The sequence below is a fragment of the Miscanthus floridulus genome, chromosome 5 (assembly GCF_019320115.1).
Source record: "Miscanthus floridulus cultivar M001 chromosome 5, ASM1932011v1, whole genome shotgun sequence".
Classification (NCBI taxonomy): Eukaryota; Viridiplantae; Streptophyta; class Magnoliopsida; order Poales; family Poaceae; genus Miscanthus; species Miscanthus floridulus.
The window spans coordinates 50,696,847-50,708,693 of record NC_089584.1 but is presented as its reverse complement, the minus strand read 5'-3'; the positions used below and the strand labels follow the sequence as shown (position 1 = coordinate 50,708,693).

Here is an 11,847-nt window from a genome sequence, read left to right as displayed (position 1 = left end):
CGCACAACATTGCTCAATACGTCGCATTTATTGGACTTTTCTTAAAATAATGAATGGATACATCACTTTTGTATGCAGACTTATTACAGATGCGAGGAGGGATTTGAGGCCAGGGCGGAGCAGGTGACTACCAAAGCCTGTAAAAAACTCGTCACCAACATGCATCACGAGGCGCGCATCCAGGCCATTGTAACCTACTATGGGTCGAAGCTTGGAGAGAGGAAAACCAAGAAAGACGCAAGAGAGATGCAGCAGACCTAGGAGCAGTACCTTGAGATAAATGAAGAACATCAATATTGATTCATTTTGAGATTAAGTTGGTTTAATTTGATCTTATATGTTCAATACTTGATGACATGTAGATGATTTCCTGGTGGTGCTAAGTGTATCCTGAGTCCTGAGCGATGATGGTGGAGAGGTGGTTCACGGAGGAGTATCTCAAGATGCACAGGGATGCCTGGGACCGTCGTTTGTAGATGCAAGGTCCAGCACACCATCAAGGCAGCCGCAACCTCACCGGATACAATCAAGCATGGGTACACGAATTCATTTATCTATTGTGACACCTAGTTCTGCCTGATTTGTAATCATCGTGCTGTCTTTCTCGCAGTCGGCGTCACATAGTGGCCAGGCTTGCTCGGACTTCCAGGCATGGTGTATGGCCCACAAGGGCAAGGCGACGTCCGACGTCTCCTTCAACCTGGAGGATCCGCCCGAGGCATACACGAACCCGAGCGTCCACTCCTGCATCAGTGAGTACAATGAGGTGGTGAGGTCGCTCCATGGACCAGACCACGATCCGAGCACCTAGGACTTCGATGGAGAGGCCGTCATGATGGCGGGGCAAGGCAAGAAGCATGGGCAGTTTTGGCTTGGCGACGACGTCATCGACACGGCCTCTACTCCCTCTCTCTCCCAGATCCGAGCACGGAGCACGAGCGAGAGCCCGGCCATTCGCAGACGGCCGACCGCTGCACAACACCGGGTCGACGCACTCGAGGTTATTCCTGTTTTACTCGTCATACATTGATCTTTACACACCTTAATTAGCTTTGCATTACTGAAACATTGGAGTGAAATATTGCAGGCCCGGCTGGAACAAGAAATGAGGCAACGTCAGGAGCTGGAGGCCGGGCACCAGAGGATGGCGGCCCAGCTAGAGGCCGAGTGGGAGGCCGAGCGGGCCGAGCGGTAGGCCCAGGCACAGAGGCTGACGAACATTACAGAGTTCCTACAAGGGCTTGGGCAACGTGTGGGCTTCTCTCTACCAGCTGGGCTGTTGGTTCCACCTTCGCCTCCGCGTCCTGCAACTCCAGCTACTCCTGTGAGTATGAAAGTTTTTTACTTTCGCTTGTGCTTTGCTTGTATGGCCTCTACCTTCCTAGATTAGTTATCCAAATAATCTTGTCTCACATGTAATCTTTTTTCCTTTGTGCAGTCTCTATCGGACGGTGGTTCGAATAATCCACCTCATGCACCTCCGAATGATGGAGCTGGGCCTTCACCACAGTCGTAGTGGTCGAGATGAGTGCACGTTGTATTTTTTCATTTGTTGTTCACTTGGTGATGGATTTGTGATATACTTGTGATGCACTTGTGGACTTTGATGGACTTGTGGATTTATTGAGATGGACTTGAGCACTTATTATTATATATGTGATATATATTGCGATGGATGTGATATGTGTGGATGGATGTGTGGATGGATGAGATATATATGTGATGGATGAGATATATATGTGATGGACGATATATATATATATATATATATATATGATATATGTTTGTATGAATTTATTTGTAATGATGGAATGTAAAAAAAAAAAATTACCGTTTTGGATCACTTTGCCGAGTGTTGCACTCGGCAAAGGACCCCTTTGGCGAGTGCCATGGTCACAGCACTCGGCAAAGCTGGAAAAATGGGCGCTCGGAAAACCATTTTTCCAGCTTTGCCGAGTGCCATGACCATGGCACTCGGCAAAGCATTTTTTTTAAAAAAAATTCAAACTTTACCGAGTGCCGGCCAGAGGGCAGTCGACAAAGAATTTTTTTAAAAAAAAAAATTCAAACTTTGCCGAGCGCCGAATAGAGGGCACTCAGTAAAGATTTTTTTTAAAAAAAATAAAAAATCTTTGCCGAGTGCCTACAGTGTTGGCACTCGGCAAAGCGACCGTCAACGAGACCGGCGCCGTGACAGTCGTTTTTCTTTGCCGAGTGCCCCCGGGGCTCTCGGCAAAGCCTTTGCCGAGTACCCGATAAAAGACACTCGGCAAATATGACTTTGCCGATCAATTTTTTGCCGTGTGTTCTTTGCCGAGTGCAATTTGGCCTTTGCCGAGTGACTCAGGCACTCGGCAAAGAACCTGAATCCAGTAGTGTCTAGATGCCAGAGCCGAAGGGGAGCCTGCAAACACCAATGACCGCCGCTGCCGCCATAGGAGTGCCGGGCGCAAGGCGCTGCCGCGTTGGTTTTGTCGAGGCCCGATTGCCGAAGGCCAAGGGGCGAGGGGGCGACCAGGCAAGGGCTGAAGGGCCGAGGGGGAGAGCCGACCTACCATGCCGCTGTGCCGCCACCCGCCGGTGCAGCTGCCGCCCTTCCGGTCGATGCGAGCGACGGAGAGGAGTAGGAGACATGGATGGGAATAGAGTCGATGGGGGTTTCTGTCATTCTGAGTTCTTGGGCTACTGCTACTAGTTGTTCTACTGGGCTTATGGACTACATATTTGCAACATTCAACAAACTAATATGCAATATCATTATACATGTATACATTTATTTGTGTTTGTTATAAAAATCATAGGTATTGCATGGAAGACAGGATAGAAAAGAGAGCGGGAGGGAGCTCGCTAGTAACGGGAACGGGAAGCGTTTTTTTTTCATTGCAACACACTGCCTTCACTCGCCTCGCCCGGTGTCCGGACCCGGAGGGAGCTTTTACTTCCACAGTTCCACTGCACAAATGGTCGGCGGCGGCGGTGGAGGCCAGGCCGCAATGTCTCCGGCGCCCAGCGGCGGCAAGCGCGGGAGGGTCCCCGACCCGGAGGAGGACGTCTACGTCGACAACCTCCACTCCCACAAGCGCTACCTCACCGAGGTCCGTTCCGTCCGTCCGTCTCTCTGTCATGTCATGCGAGCAGAATAACTTGGTTCCGCGATTGGGCAATTTCCGTGTGCGTTCGTTCGTAGACCCGAACTTGGTGGGGACTGGGGAGAATAGATGGCTCGCGTCGTGTGCCTTGGCGGTAACGCGTGGGTGGGGCACAGGATGAGCGTGGGCCGTGCCGCTGCTAATCCTCTCGACGTCTGATGGATTTCTCTGTCACTGTTCGGTGGGGAAGGCCACCCCTCTAATTTGCCGTTTTTTCAGGATTTGGGGAAGGAAATCCAAATCATTGTATCATTTGCTTAGGGTCCACTTGATTGAGCTACATTCCATTCCAGTATCCTGGTTGGTTGGAAATCATAAACTGATTCAGGGCCAAATACTATCTCACCTTTTATCCTAGGCCATATACTAAATGCTAATTAGGTTGAGCAGAATGGCGGAGGCGTGTATTGTTTCGATTCATCATCAATAATAAAGGGGAGTGTCGTTCTGAAAATATCATACAATTGGTATATTTCTAGATGATCTTAGCTTATATACAGAGATATGTTGCTGTTTCAGTAAAACTCAATACATACAGATCAAATTTCCATAGCTACAAGTGTCCTTTAGCTGCCGAAAAGTAAGGCTAACCGTTTGGCATTTTATAGGATTTTGTTTAGCATCAGATCTTATACATTCTGAAAATATTCACATGTTCCCCTTGGTGACGGGCCGTGTCGCGATCTGGGCATGGTGTCAAGTAAGGATCGGGTCGTCGCTTCCTTAGTGGCGCGCTACATCGGCGTCCAGGTGTAGTGAAAAATGAGTAAGGGTCTTCACATCTGAGTCGACGGGTGCGAAGGGTAAGGAAGCTAGTCGAACCAACTAGGATCCGTTTAGGTAGTGGAATGTAGGGTCACTTACAAAAAGTTAAGGAATTAGTTGATACAGCGACTAGGAGACGTGTAAATATATTATGCGTTTAAGAGACTAAATGAAAGGGTCAGAAGGCGAAGGAGGTGTACAATACAGGTTTAAAACTTTGGTACATAGGGACAGTCGCGAATAGAAATAGAGTATGAGTTTTAATTGATAAGAGCCTCAAGAATGGTGTGGTGGGAGTGAGAAGGCAAGGAGATAGGATTATCTTAGTCAAGCTTGTTGTTGGTGATATGGTCTTGAACGTAATTAGTGCGTATGTCCCCCAAGTAAGCCTCGGCGAGAGTGCTAAGAGACAGTTCTGGGAAGACTTAGATGACCTGATTAGAGCTGTACCTAGTAGTGAGAAGCTTTTTATAGAAGGGGATCTTAATGGGCATGTAGGTACTACAAGCGTAGGTTTCGAGGCAGTTCATGGAGGTTTTGGGTATGGTAGTAGGAATCAGGAGGGGGAGAAAGTTCTGGACTTTGTGGTAGTTTTTGACCTGATGATAGCCAACACTTTCTTTAGAAAGAGAGAATCTCATCTAGTGACCTTCAGTAGTGGACAACACGCTAGCCAGATTGACTTTGTCCTCGCAAGAAGAAAGGACAAACGAGCATGCTTGGGTTGCAAGATGATACCAGGGGAGTATGTTGTTTCTCAACATAAGCTTTTGGTGGCAGACTTTCGTTTTCAGGTGCGTGTCAGTAGGGATAAAGGTAAGATTGAAAGAACAAAGTGGTGGAAACTAAAAGGGGAGACGTCAGAGGTATTCAGGGAAAGGGTTATCAAAGATGGCTCTTGGAAGGAAGAAGAGGACATAAACAACATGTGGGAGAAGATGACAACCAACATTCGGAAGGTGGTCTCAGAGGTGTGTGGAGTAACCAAAGGAATTGAAGGCGAGACTAAAGATACTTGGTGGTGGAACGAGGAAGTCTAAATAGCTATTAAGGAGAAGAAAGAATGCTATAGACGCTTGTACCATGACAGGAGTATGGACAACATAGAGAAGTATAAGGTGACAAAGAAAACTGCAAAGCGAGCTGTAACTGTGGCAAAGGGTAGAGTATACGAGGATCTTTACCAACATTTGAGTACAAAGGAAGGAGAGAAGGACATTTATAGGATGGCTAGGGTTCGTGAGAGAAAGACAAGGGACTTCAACCAAGTTAAGTGCATTAAGGATGAAAGGGAGTATCTCTTGGTGAAGAAGGATGAGATCCGACATCGATGGCAAGAATATTTTGACAAATTGTTCAATGGTGAGAATACGAACACAACCTTTTAGTTGGATAACTCTTTTGATGACACCAATAGGCGCTTTGTGCGGAGAATTCAAGAATCTGAGGTCAGAGAGGCGTTGAAAAGGATGAAAGGAGGTAAGGCGATGGGATCGGATGGTATCCCAATCGAGGTGTGGAGATGTCTCGGGGACATAGCTATAATATGGCTAACCAAGCTGTTTAACCATATTTTTCGATCAAACAAGATGCCTGACGAGTGGAGGAGAAGTATATTGATACCGATCTACAAGAATAAAGGGGATATTCAAAGTTGTATTAATTACCGGGGAATTAAGTTGATGAGCCATACTATGAAGCTATAGGGGAGAGTTATCGAGCATCGCTTGAGAGCAATAACGTGGGTCTTTATGAACTAATTTGGTTTTATGCCCGAAAGGTCAACCATGGAAGCCATTTTCTTAATAAGACAAGTTATAGAGCGGTATAGGGAGAAGAAGGACTTACATATGGTTTTTATTGACTTGGAGAAGGCTTATGATAAAATACCAATGAATGTTATGTGGTGGGCTTTGGACAAACATAAAGTCTCAACAAAGTACGTCGGGCTCATTAAGGACATGTACCACAATGTTGTGACTAGTGTTCGAACAAGTGATGGAGACACAGATGACTTCCCGATTAGGATAGGACTACATCAAGGGTCAGCTTTGAGCACTTATCTGTTTGCTGTAGTGATGGATGAGGTCACAAGGGACATACAAGGGGACATCCCTTGGTGTATGCTTTTCGCGGACGATGTAGTGCTAGTTGATGAAAGCCAAACATGAGTGAATTATAAACTGGAGTTATGGCGGGAGACTTTGGAGTCCAAAGGTTTTAAACTCAGTATAACTAAAACTGAGTATATGAGATATGACTTCGGCACTACTACTCAGGAGGAGGAAGATATTAGTTTGGAAGGTCAAGTAGTGCCTAGGAATGATACATTTCGATATTTATGATCAATGCTACAGAGAGACGAGGATATTGATGAAGATGTTAGTCATAGAATCAAAGTCGAGTGGATGAAGTGGCGCCAAACATCTGGTGTCCTATGTGACAAAATGGTACCACATAAGCTAAAAGGTAAGTTTTATAGGACGACGATTAGACCTGCTATGTTGTATGGTGCAGAATATTGGCCTACGAAAAGACGACATGTTCAACAGATAAGTGTCGTGGAAATACGTATGTTGCGTTGGATTTGCGGTCATATAAGATGGGATCGAGTTCGGAACGATGATATACGTGATAGATTAGTGGTAGCACCAATTGAAGAAAAGCTTGTCCAATACCGGTTGAGATGGTTTTGACATGTCCAACGGAGACCTTCAGGGGCACCGGTGCATAGTAGAATCCTAAGTTAGGATAGTAACGTGAAGAGAGGCAGAGGAAGTCCGAAGTTGACTTGGGTAGAGACAATAAAATGAGACTTGAAAGGATGGAATATACCCAAAGACTTAGCCTTAGATAGGAGTGCTTGGAAAACAGCTATTCACGTGCCTGAACCTTGATGGCTTTTGCTGGGTTTCAACTCTAGCCTACCCCAACTTGTTTGGGATTTAAAGGCTTTGTTGTTGTTGTTGTTCCTGCATTTTACGTGTATAAATCCTCAATTGTTGCATAGGCTCTTGCAGATAATGGCATCCAGCATGAATGGCTTGTCCGTTGGAGATTCAGCTCCTGACAATATCATGGGGTCCCCAATGAGACTGGAGAATGCTTATTGCATTAGGTATTCATACTTTAATTCTCTATACATCCTCGTTCTCTATTAAAAAAGTTTCTCTATATGTCCAATCACACACATTATCAGTATAAGTTGATATGTGTTACATCTTCACTATTTAGTAACTTCATAAAGCTGATAATATATTTCATCATAATCAAAATTGAAACTCTTCAGGTCAGGTTCATGTGCTAGGACATACAAAACAGAGAATTTGTCTTTGAATTTCACTGGAAATTTTATCTGAACAGAAGGGATCTGTACTTAACGAACCACACTACCTTTTTAGAAAGGCTTTGTTTGGATTAGCTCTTAGTGGCCGGATTCTGAAGCTGTACTTTGAATATGTTATTACATCTGATAGGTAGAGTGAAAAGGAGCTTCACTTTTGAACCACGTCACCCAAGTAATATTAGCAATCCAGCTACATGTTACTCCTTTAACATTGCTGACATGGTTTGGTTCAGCCATTCAAGCACTGAGCCCGGGTAAGGCCAAGTCTTTGAGACCTGGATATTACCATGGCAGTCAGCTAGACAGCTAGTCACATAGCAATACTACCTGTGTGCATGAAAAAGGAGAATGTAAGTACAGGTCACGATTTCTTGACATGGATATACCTTTTGGCCCTGGCTTCCAATATTTCAAACCTGTGTATTAGAGTATATATTTGGTAGCTGGGGATATTGCAATCCCATATTGCCATATGTATCTGGGAGGCGTCTTGCCTCCTAAGTCTTAGGGTCCATTTATACTGCCCAAGGGCTCAATGCAATATATCCACGCATTATACGCAATCCTTCCCACTTTCATGGTGTCATGAGTTCAGGGTTTTGATCCTGAGTTGACGTTTCCACTACCACTGCCGCCTCACCGCCTTGGGGGAGATCTATCTCCGCTGGGGGAAGTGCCCTCATAGGAAGGTTTTGGCTGTACATATATAATTGATCTGTCACCTTAGCATCGAGCAGCAACAAATCATCAGGATGGCTCGCCGTGGGCATTGATGGGCTGCCTGCTACTCATTGTCATTGTTGATCCTCTATGCTGTCCCGTCGAGTCGCCATTGTCAGGAATTGCCACCCTCTCCCTAGCCGTGCCTGATCTGCCTCGCCCCTCCCCTTCGCTGCTACTGCCACTGCCCTTAAGCGCGAACACATGTCTGCAGAGGAGGCCCTTGGGGACACCGAGCTGCTGCCATTAGGGGTGTGAGCGCTCGTTGATGCGTCCGAGTAGCCTGGCCTATCTTCGCCATCTGACCGGCTCTTTGTCCTGCTGCGGTTGTCAGCGAGAAGCTGGTGATTATGTGTGCTTGTGTGCCTCTATTGTTGATGCTTCGGACTTGTGCCTCCCTTCCATGGCTTGGACCACGTCCACCTCGACCTTGACTACTTCTGTGACTAAAAGGGCTATCATCTGCATGAGCTACTTGTTGGTTTCTACTCCAGTAGCAGCATCTGCATTGCAATGTTGCTACGCCTGCAGTAGATTTTAGTCTTCGGCTTCTTAGTCTGATTATTTTCGATGCTCCTACTACGACTGTGGGGCATATTAGAGTATATTTGGTAGTTAAGGATATTGTAATCTTGTATTGCCATATGTATCTGGGAGGCATCTTGCTCCCTAAGTCTTGCACTCTATTTATATCGCCCGAGGGATCAATGCATTATATCCATGCATTATACACAATCCTTACTACTTTCACTGTGCTGTTGGACCGTCATAAATGTTGGCAATTAGATTTCTTTGTATCACTCTTAACAATGTAATAAGTATAATCCCTTACTTTAATATCGTATAAACTTAACCCAGCATACTTTCGCCTAGCTTTTTTCTATACTAAACCTGTTGAAAGGCATAACTCTGCAAAGCACCTACCACCTACTGGCTACTGGCATAACTCTCCACTGTATACTTATATCATGTTGCCATTTCTACTGATACTTCAAACCAACTGGATGTTTATTACAATTCAGAATATTCTTCATGCTATCAATGATGATGTTGCAAATATTTTAGGAATGTATCTCTGCTTGTGTTGGAAAAATTACTGAACTTTGCATATATCTTCTTTTACTCCAATTGCTTAGTTATTTTTACTATGATTCTATCTATTACATTTTTATGGTTTACAATCTCAGACTGTTTTATTTGCATCCTTGTAGGGATGAGATGAGCATGCAGTACTCACCTATGTCAGAAGAGTCAGATGATTACAGGTACTATGACACTCAAGTAAACACCAATGGGAATCAAACAGATGTACTGGGAAATTCGTCAACTAGTCCAGCTTCATCTCCACACCGTCCCCAGAAGCTACACACTTGGTTCTCTTCTGCATGTCCATACCCTCTCCCAAGCTGCTCCCTCCCAGCAGTGGTCTGCTCGCCTGCTCGCCGTGGTTGTGGCACTGAACAGGAAGGCCGGATCCCATCCTCACCTAATGACATGTGCCATGGTGGAGATCTGAGGCGAGCCGCACTTTTGAGATCGGTGCAAATGAGGGTGCAGAGCCCCCATCCATGTGATGTGCTACCCAGCAGTGGACATGAACAAGAACAAGGCCGTTCTGATGTACATGTTGACGAGCTTGAACAGGATCAGAAAGAAGCTGTGGGTGTACAGTTGGATCAAAGGCCTCTCTCTTGTCCAAAGTCAACCCAGGATGCTAAGTACCAGAGCCCTATAAACCCAGACCAACATCCTCACCATGACGTTGATTTTGTCGAGGATCAGATTACGGTGTGACCGGTCAACAAGTTTGTCGAGGATCAGATTACGATATCTAAATTTGGATGAGCATATATAAAATGCTGCATGTCCCGTGGTAATTTAGTAACCGTTAACAGTCTTCTAGTGGTGGCCTGGCCCGTTTGATCATCTTATGTGACACTAGGTTGTGAGCTTGTAACACTAATTAATCTAGACCTTATGAATGCAATGTGACGTGGATGATATCACTGATTATTATGATAAGCTATTAGAGCAAGAAATTAAACAATCTGTGTCACTTGCATTGTCAAGGTATATTGTTTGGATTTGTTTACCGTTCGCTGTCTATTTTCATCGCTGAACCTATGCATTTGATGTGGGGAAGAGAAACAGAGAGATGCATGATTGTATACTTGTATATTTGTATGTCACATTTACATGATTGCCAGGATAATCTCCAGAGACTAGGGTACAAAATTGCTGCAACTATCCAGGCTATCAAAACTCCTGAATCCTAAAATCTGTCTGCTCCATCCATCAACCAAGCAGAGGTACAAAACTGACCATGGACAACCTGCCTATATATGCCTAGACCCTGTCCCTTGCTCACTGGCCGGGAAAATCGCTCGGGACAATGGGCGGCGGTGGCGGCGACGACAATCAGCACAACTTGGCGGCCAGTCTTGTATCTTGTGTCACCCAAAATTGCCGGACTCGTGATGTCGCGCATCTGACCCTACTATGACGCTAGACACTACTAGTACTACTTTATTACTAGCGTTGATCTGATTGCAAGCGAGGTTAGTTTCCCCATAGGATAGGCTGCGTGTCCTCCAGGTCACCGAGGTAATGCAGCTGCTGCATGCCGGACTGCGTCGCGTACCTGCCGGCAATTGCCATGTCACCGCCGTAGCTCATGGCGAGGGGCTGGGCTGGCGTGATGTTGTCGCTGGTGCCGCCCATGGTATGGGAAGGTGCTGCTGGCGGCGCACTGATGAAGTTGCCGCCGCCACCATCGGTGCTCTTGGCGACGGAGAAGGCTGGTGGTGCGTTGATGAAGTTGCCTCTGGCGTCCATGGCGAAGGACGTGCCACCGCTGCCGTCGTGGACAACGTGTGTCGCCTGCGTGTCCATGTAGTTGAGGCTAGGGTCGGCTGAGGGGTACTCCAGTACTGGCAATGGCACCATGGCGTGGCATGGCTCGTCGGCGCTCGACATGGCCAGATTGGGCTGGGCAGCGCCACTGCCGACCACCTGCTGCATCTGGTAGCCAGAAGGCATGCCGAAGTAGCTAGCGCTGGCGCGTGCGCACGGGAAGACGTAGCCGTGCTGCATTGTGCCGGCATGGCGCGGCTGGTAGTGGTAGGCGTCCGTGGCGAGGCCGCCGTTGTTGTACATGTCCGGCACCATCTGCAGGTCGTAGCCCTCCATGGCGACGTTGCTGCTGTTAAATTGCTGGAAGCCATACTGCATGTTGGCGGCGCTGCACGAGTGGAAGCCGTTATTGCCCCACATGGCCATGGCCTGGTCGTTGGCGTCGCCGTTGCCGCCGAGCGCGTGCAGCAGGTAGCCGTCGTCGACGTGCGCAGAGTTGAGCGGAGCGACCCCCTCGAGCACGATCCCGGCGCCACCGTCTTCGTCGTCGACGACCGGCATGCCCAGCGCCCTCCGCCTGTCGTCCGCGGCCTGTATGGCGGCGTCGATGGCGTCGAGCAGCTTCTGCGCCTCCTCCACGGTGTCGACGCCGTCCAGCGCCTTGTCCCAGCAGTCGAGGCCGTCGGGCCCGGACTGGCGCACGCGGGCGAGCTTGGACTCCTCCTTGCCCAGCTCGGCGTAGAGGTACTCCCGGAACGTGTGCCGCGCGCGCACCTCCGGGTCGAGCTCCCGGTACCGGGCCAGCACGCCCTCCTTGGACTCCCACACGTCCGCCTTGGCCGCCCCCGCGCCGCCTTCGCCGTCTGCCGGGGCCACGACGAGCGCGATCTCGACGCCGCAGAGCACGGAGAGCTCGTTCGCCTTCTTCTTGAGCCCCTCCTTCCGCTTGCCGAACGTGGAGACCCGCAGGCGGCGGTTCGGGATGAGCCCCATGGAAACCTTGCGGCGGCCCAT

At 47.8% G+C, this 11,847-nt stretch overlaps 2 protein-coding genes across 2 annotated transcripts; one reads left to right on the top strand and one right to left on the bottom strand.

Moving 5' to 3' along the window:
* Positions 1-2,874: 2,874 nt before the first annotated feature.
* Positions 2,875-10,021, top strand: LOC136452161 (uncharacterized). The gene is made up of 3 exons (XM_066452804.1): positions 2,875-3,095; positions 6,935-7,032; positions 9,192-10,021. The coding sequence occupies exons 1-3, from the start codon at positions 2,961-2,963 to the stop codon at positions 9,772-9,774; spliced, it is 816 nt and encodes a 271-aa protein (XP_066308901.1). The 5' UTR covers positions 2,875-2,960; the 3' UTR covers positions 9,775-10,021.
* Positions 10,022-10,539: 518 nt separating this feature from the next.
* On the bottom strand, positions 10,540-11,847 carry LOC136452160 (uncharacterized). The gene has a single exon (XM_066452803.1). The coding sequence runs from the start codon at positions 11,845-11,847 to the stop codon at positions 10,540-10,542; it is 1,308 nt and encodes a 435-aa protein (XP_066308900.1).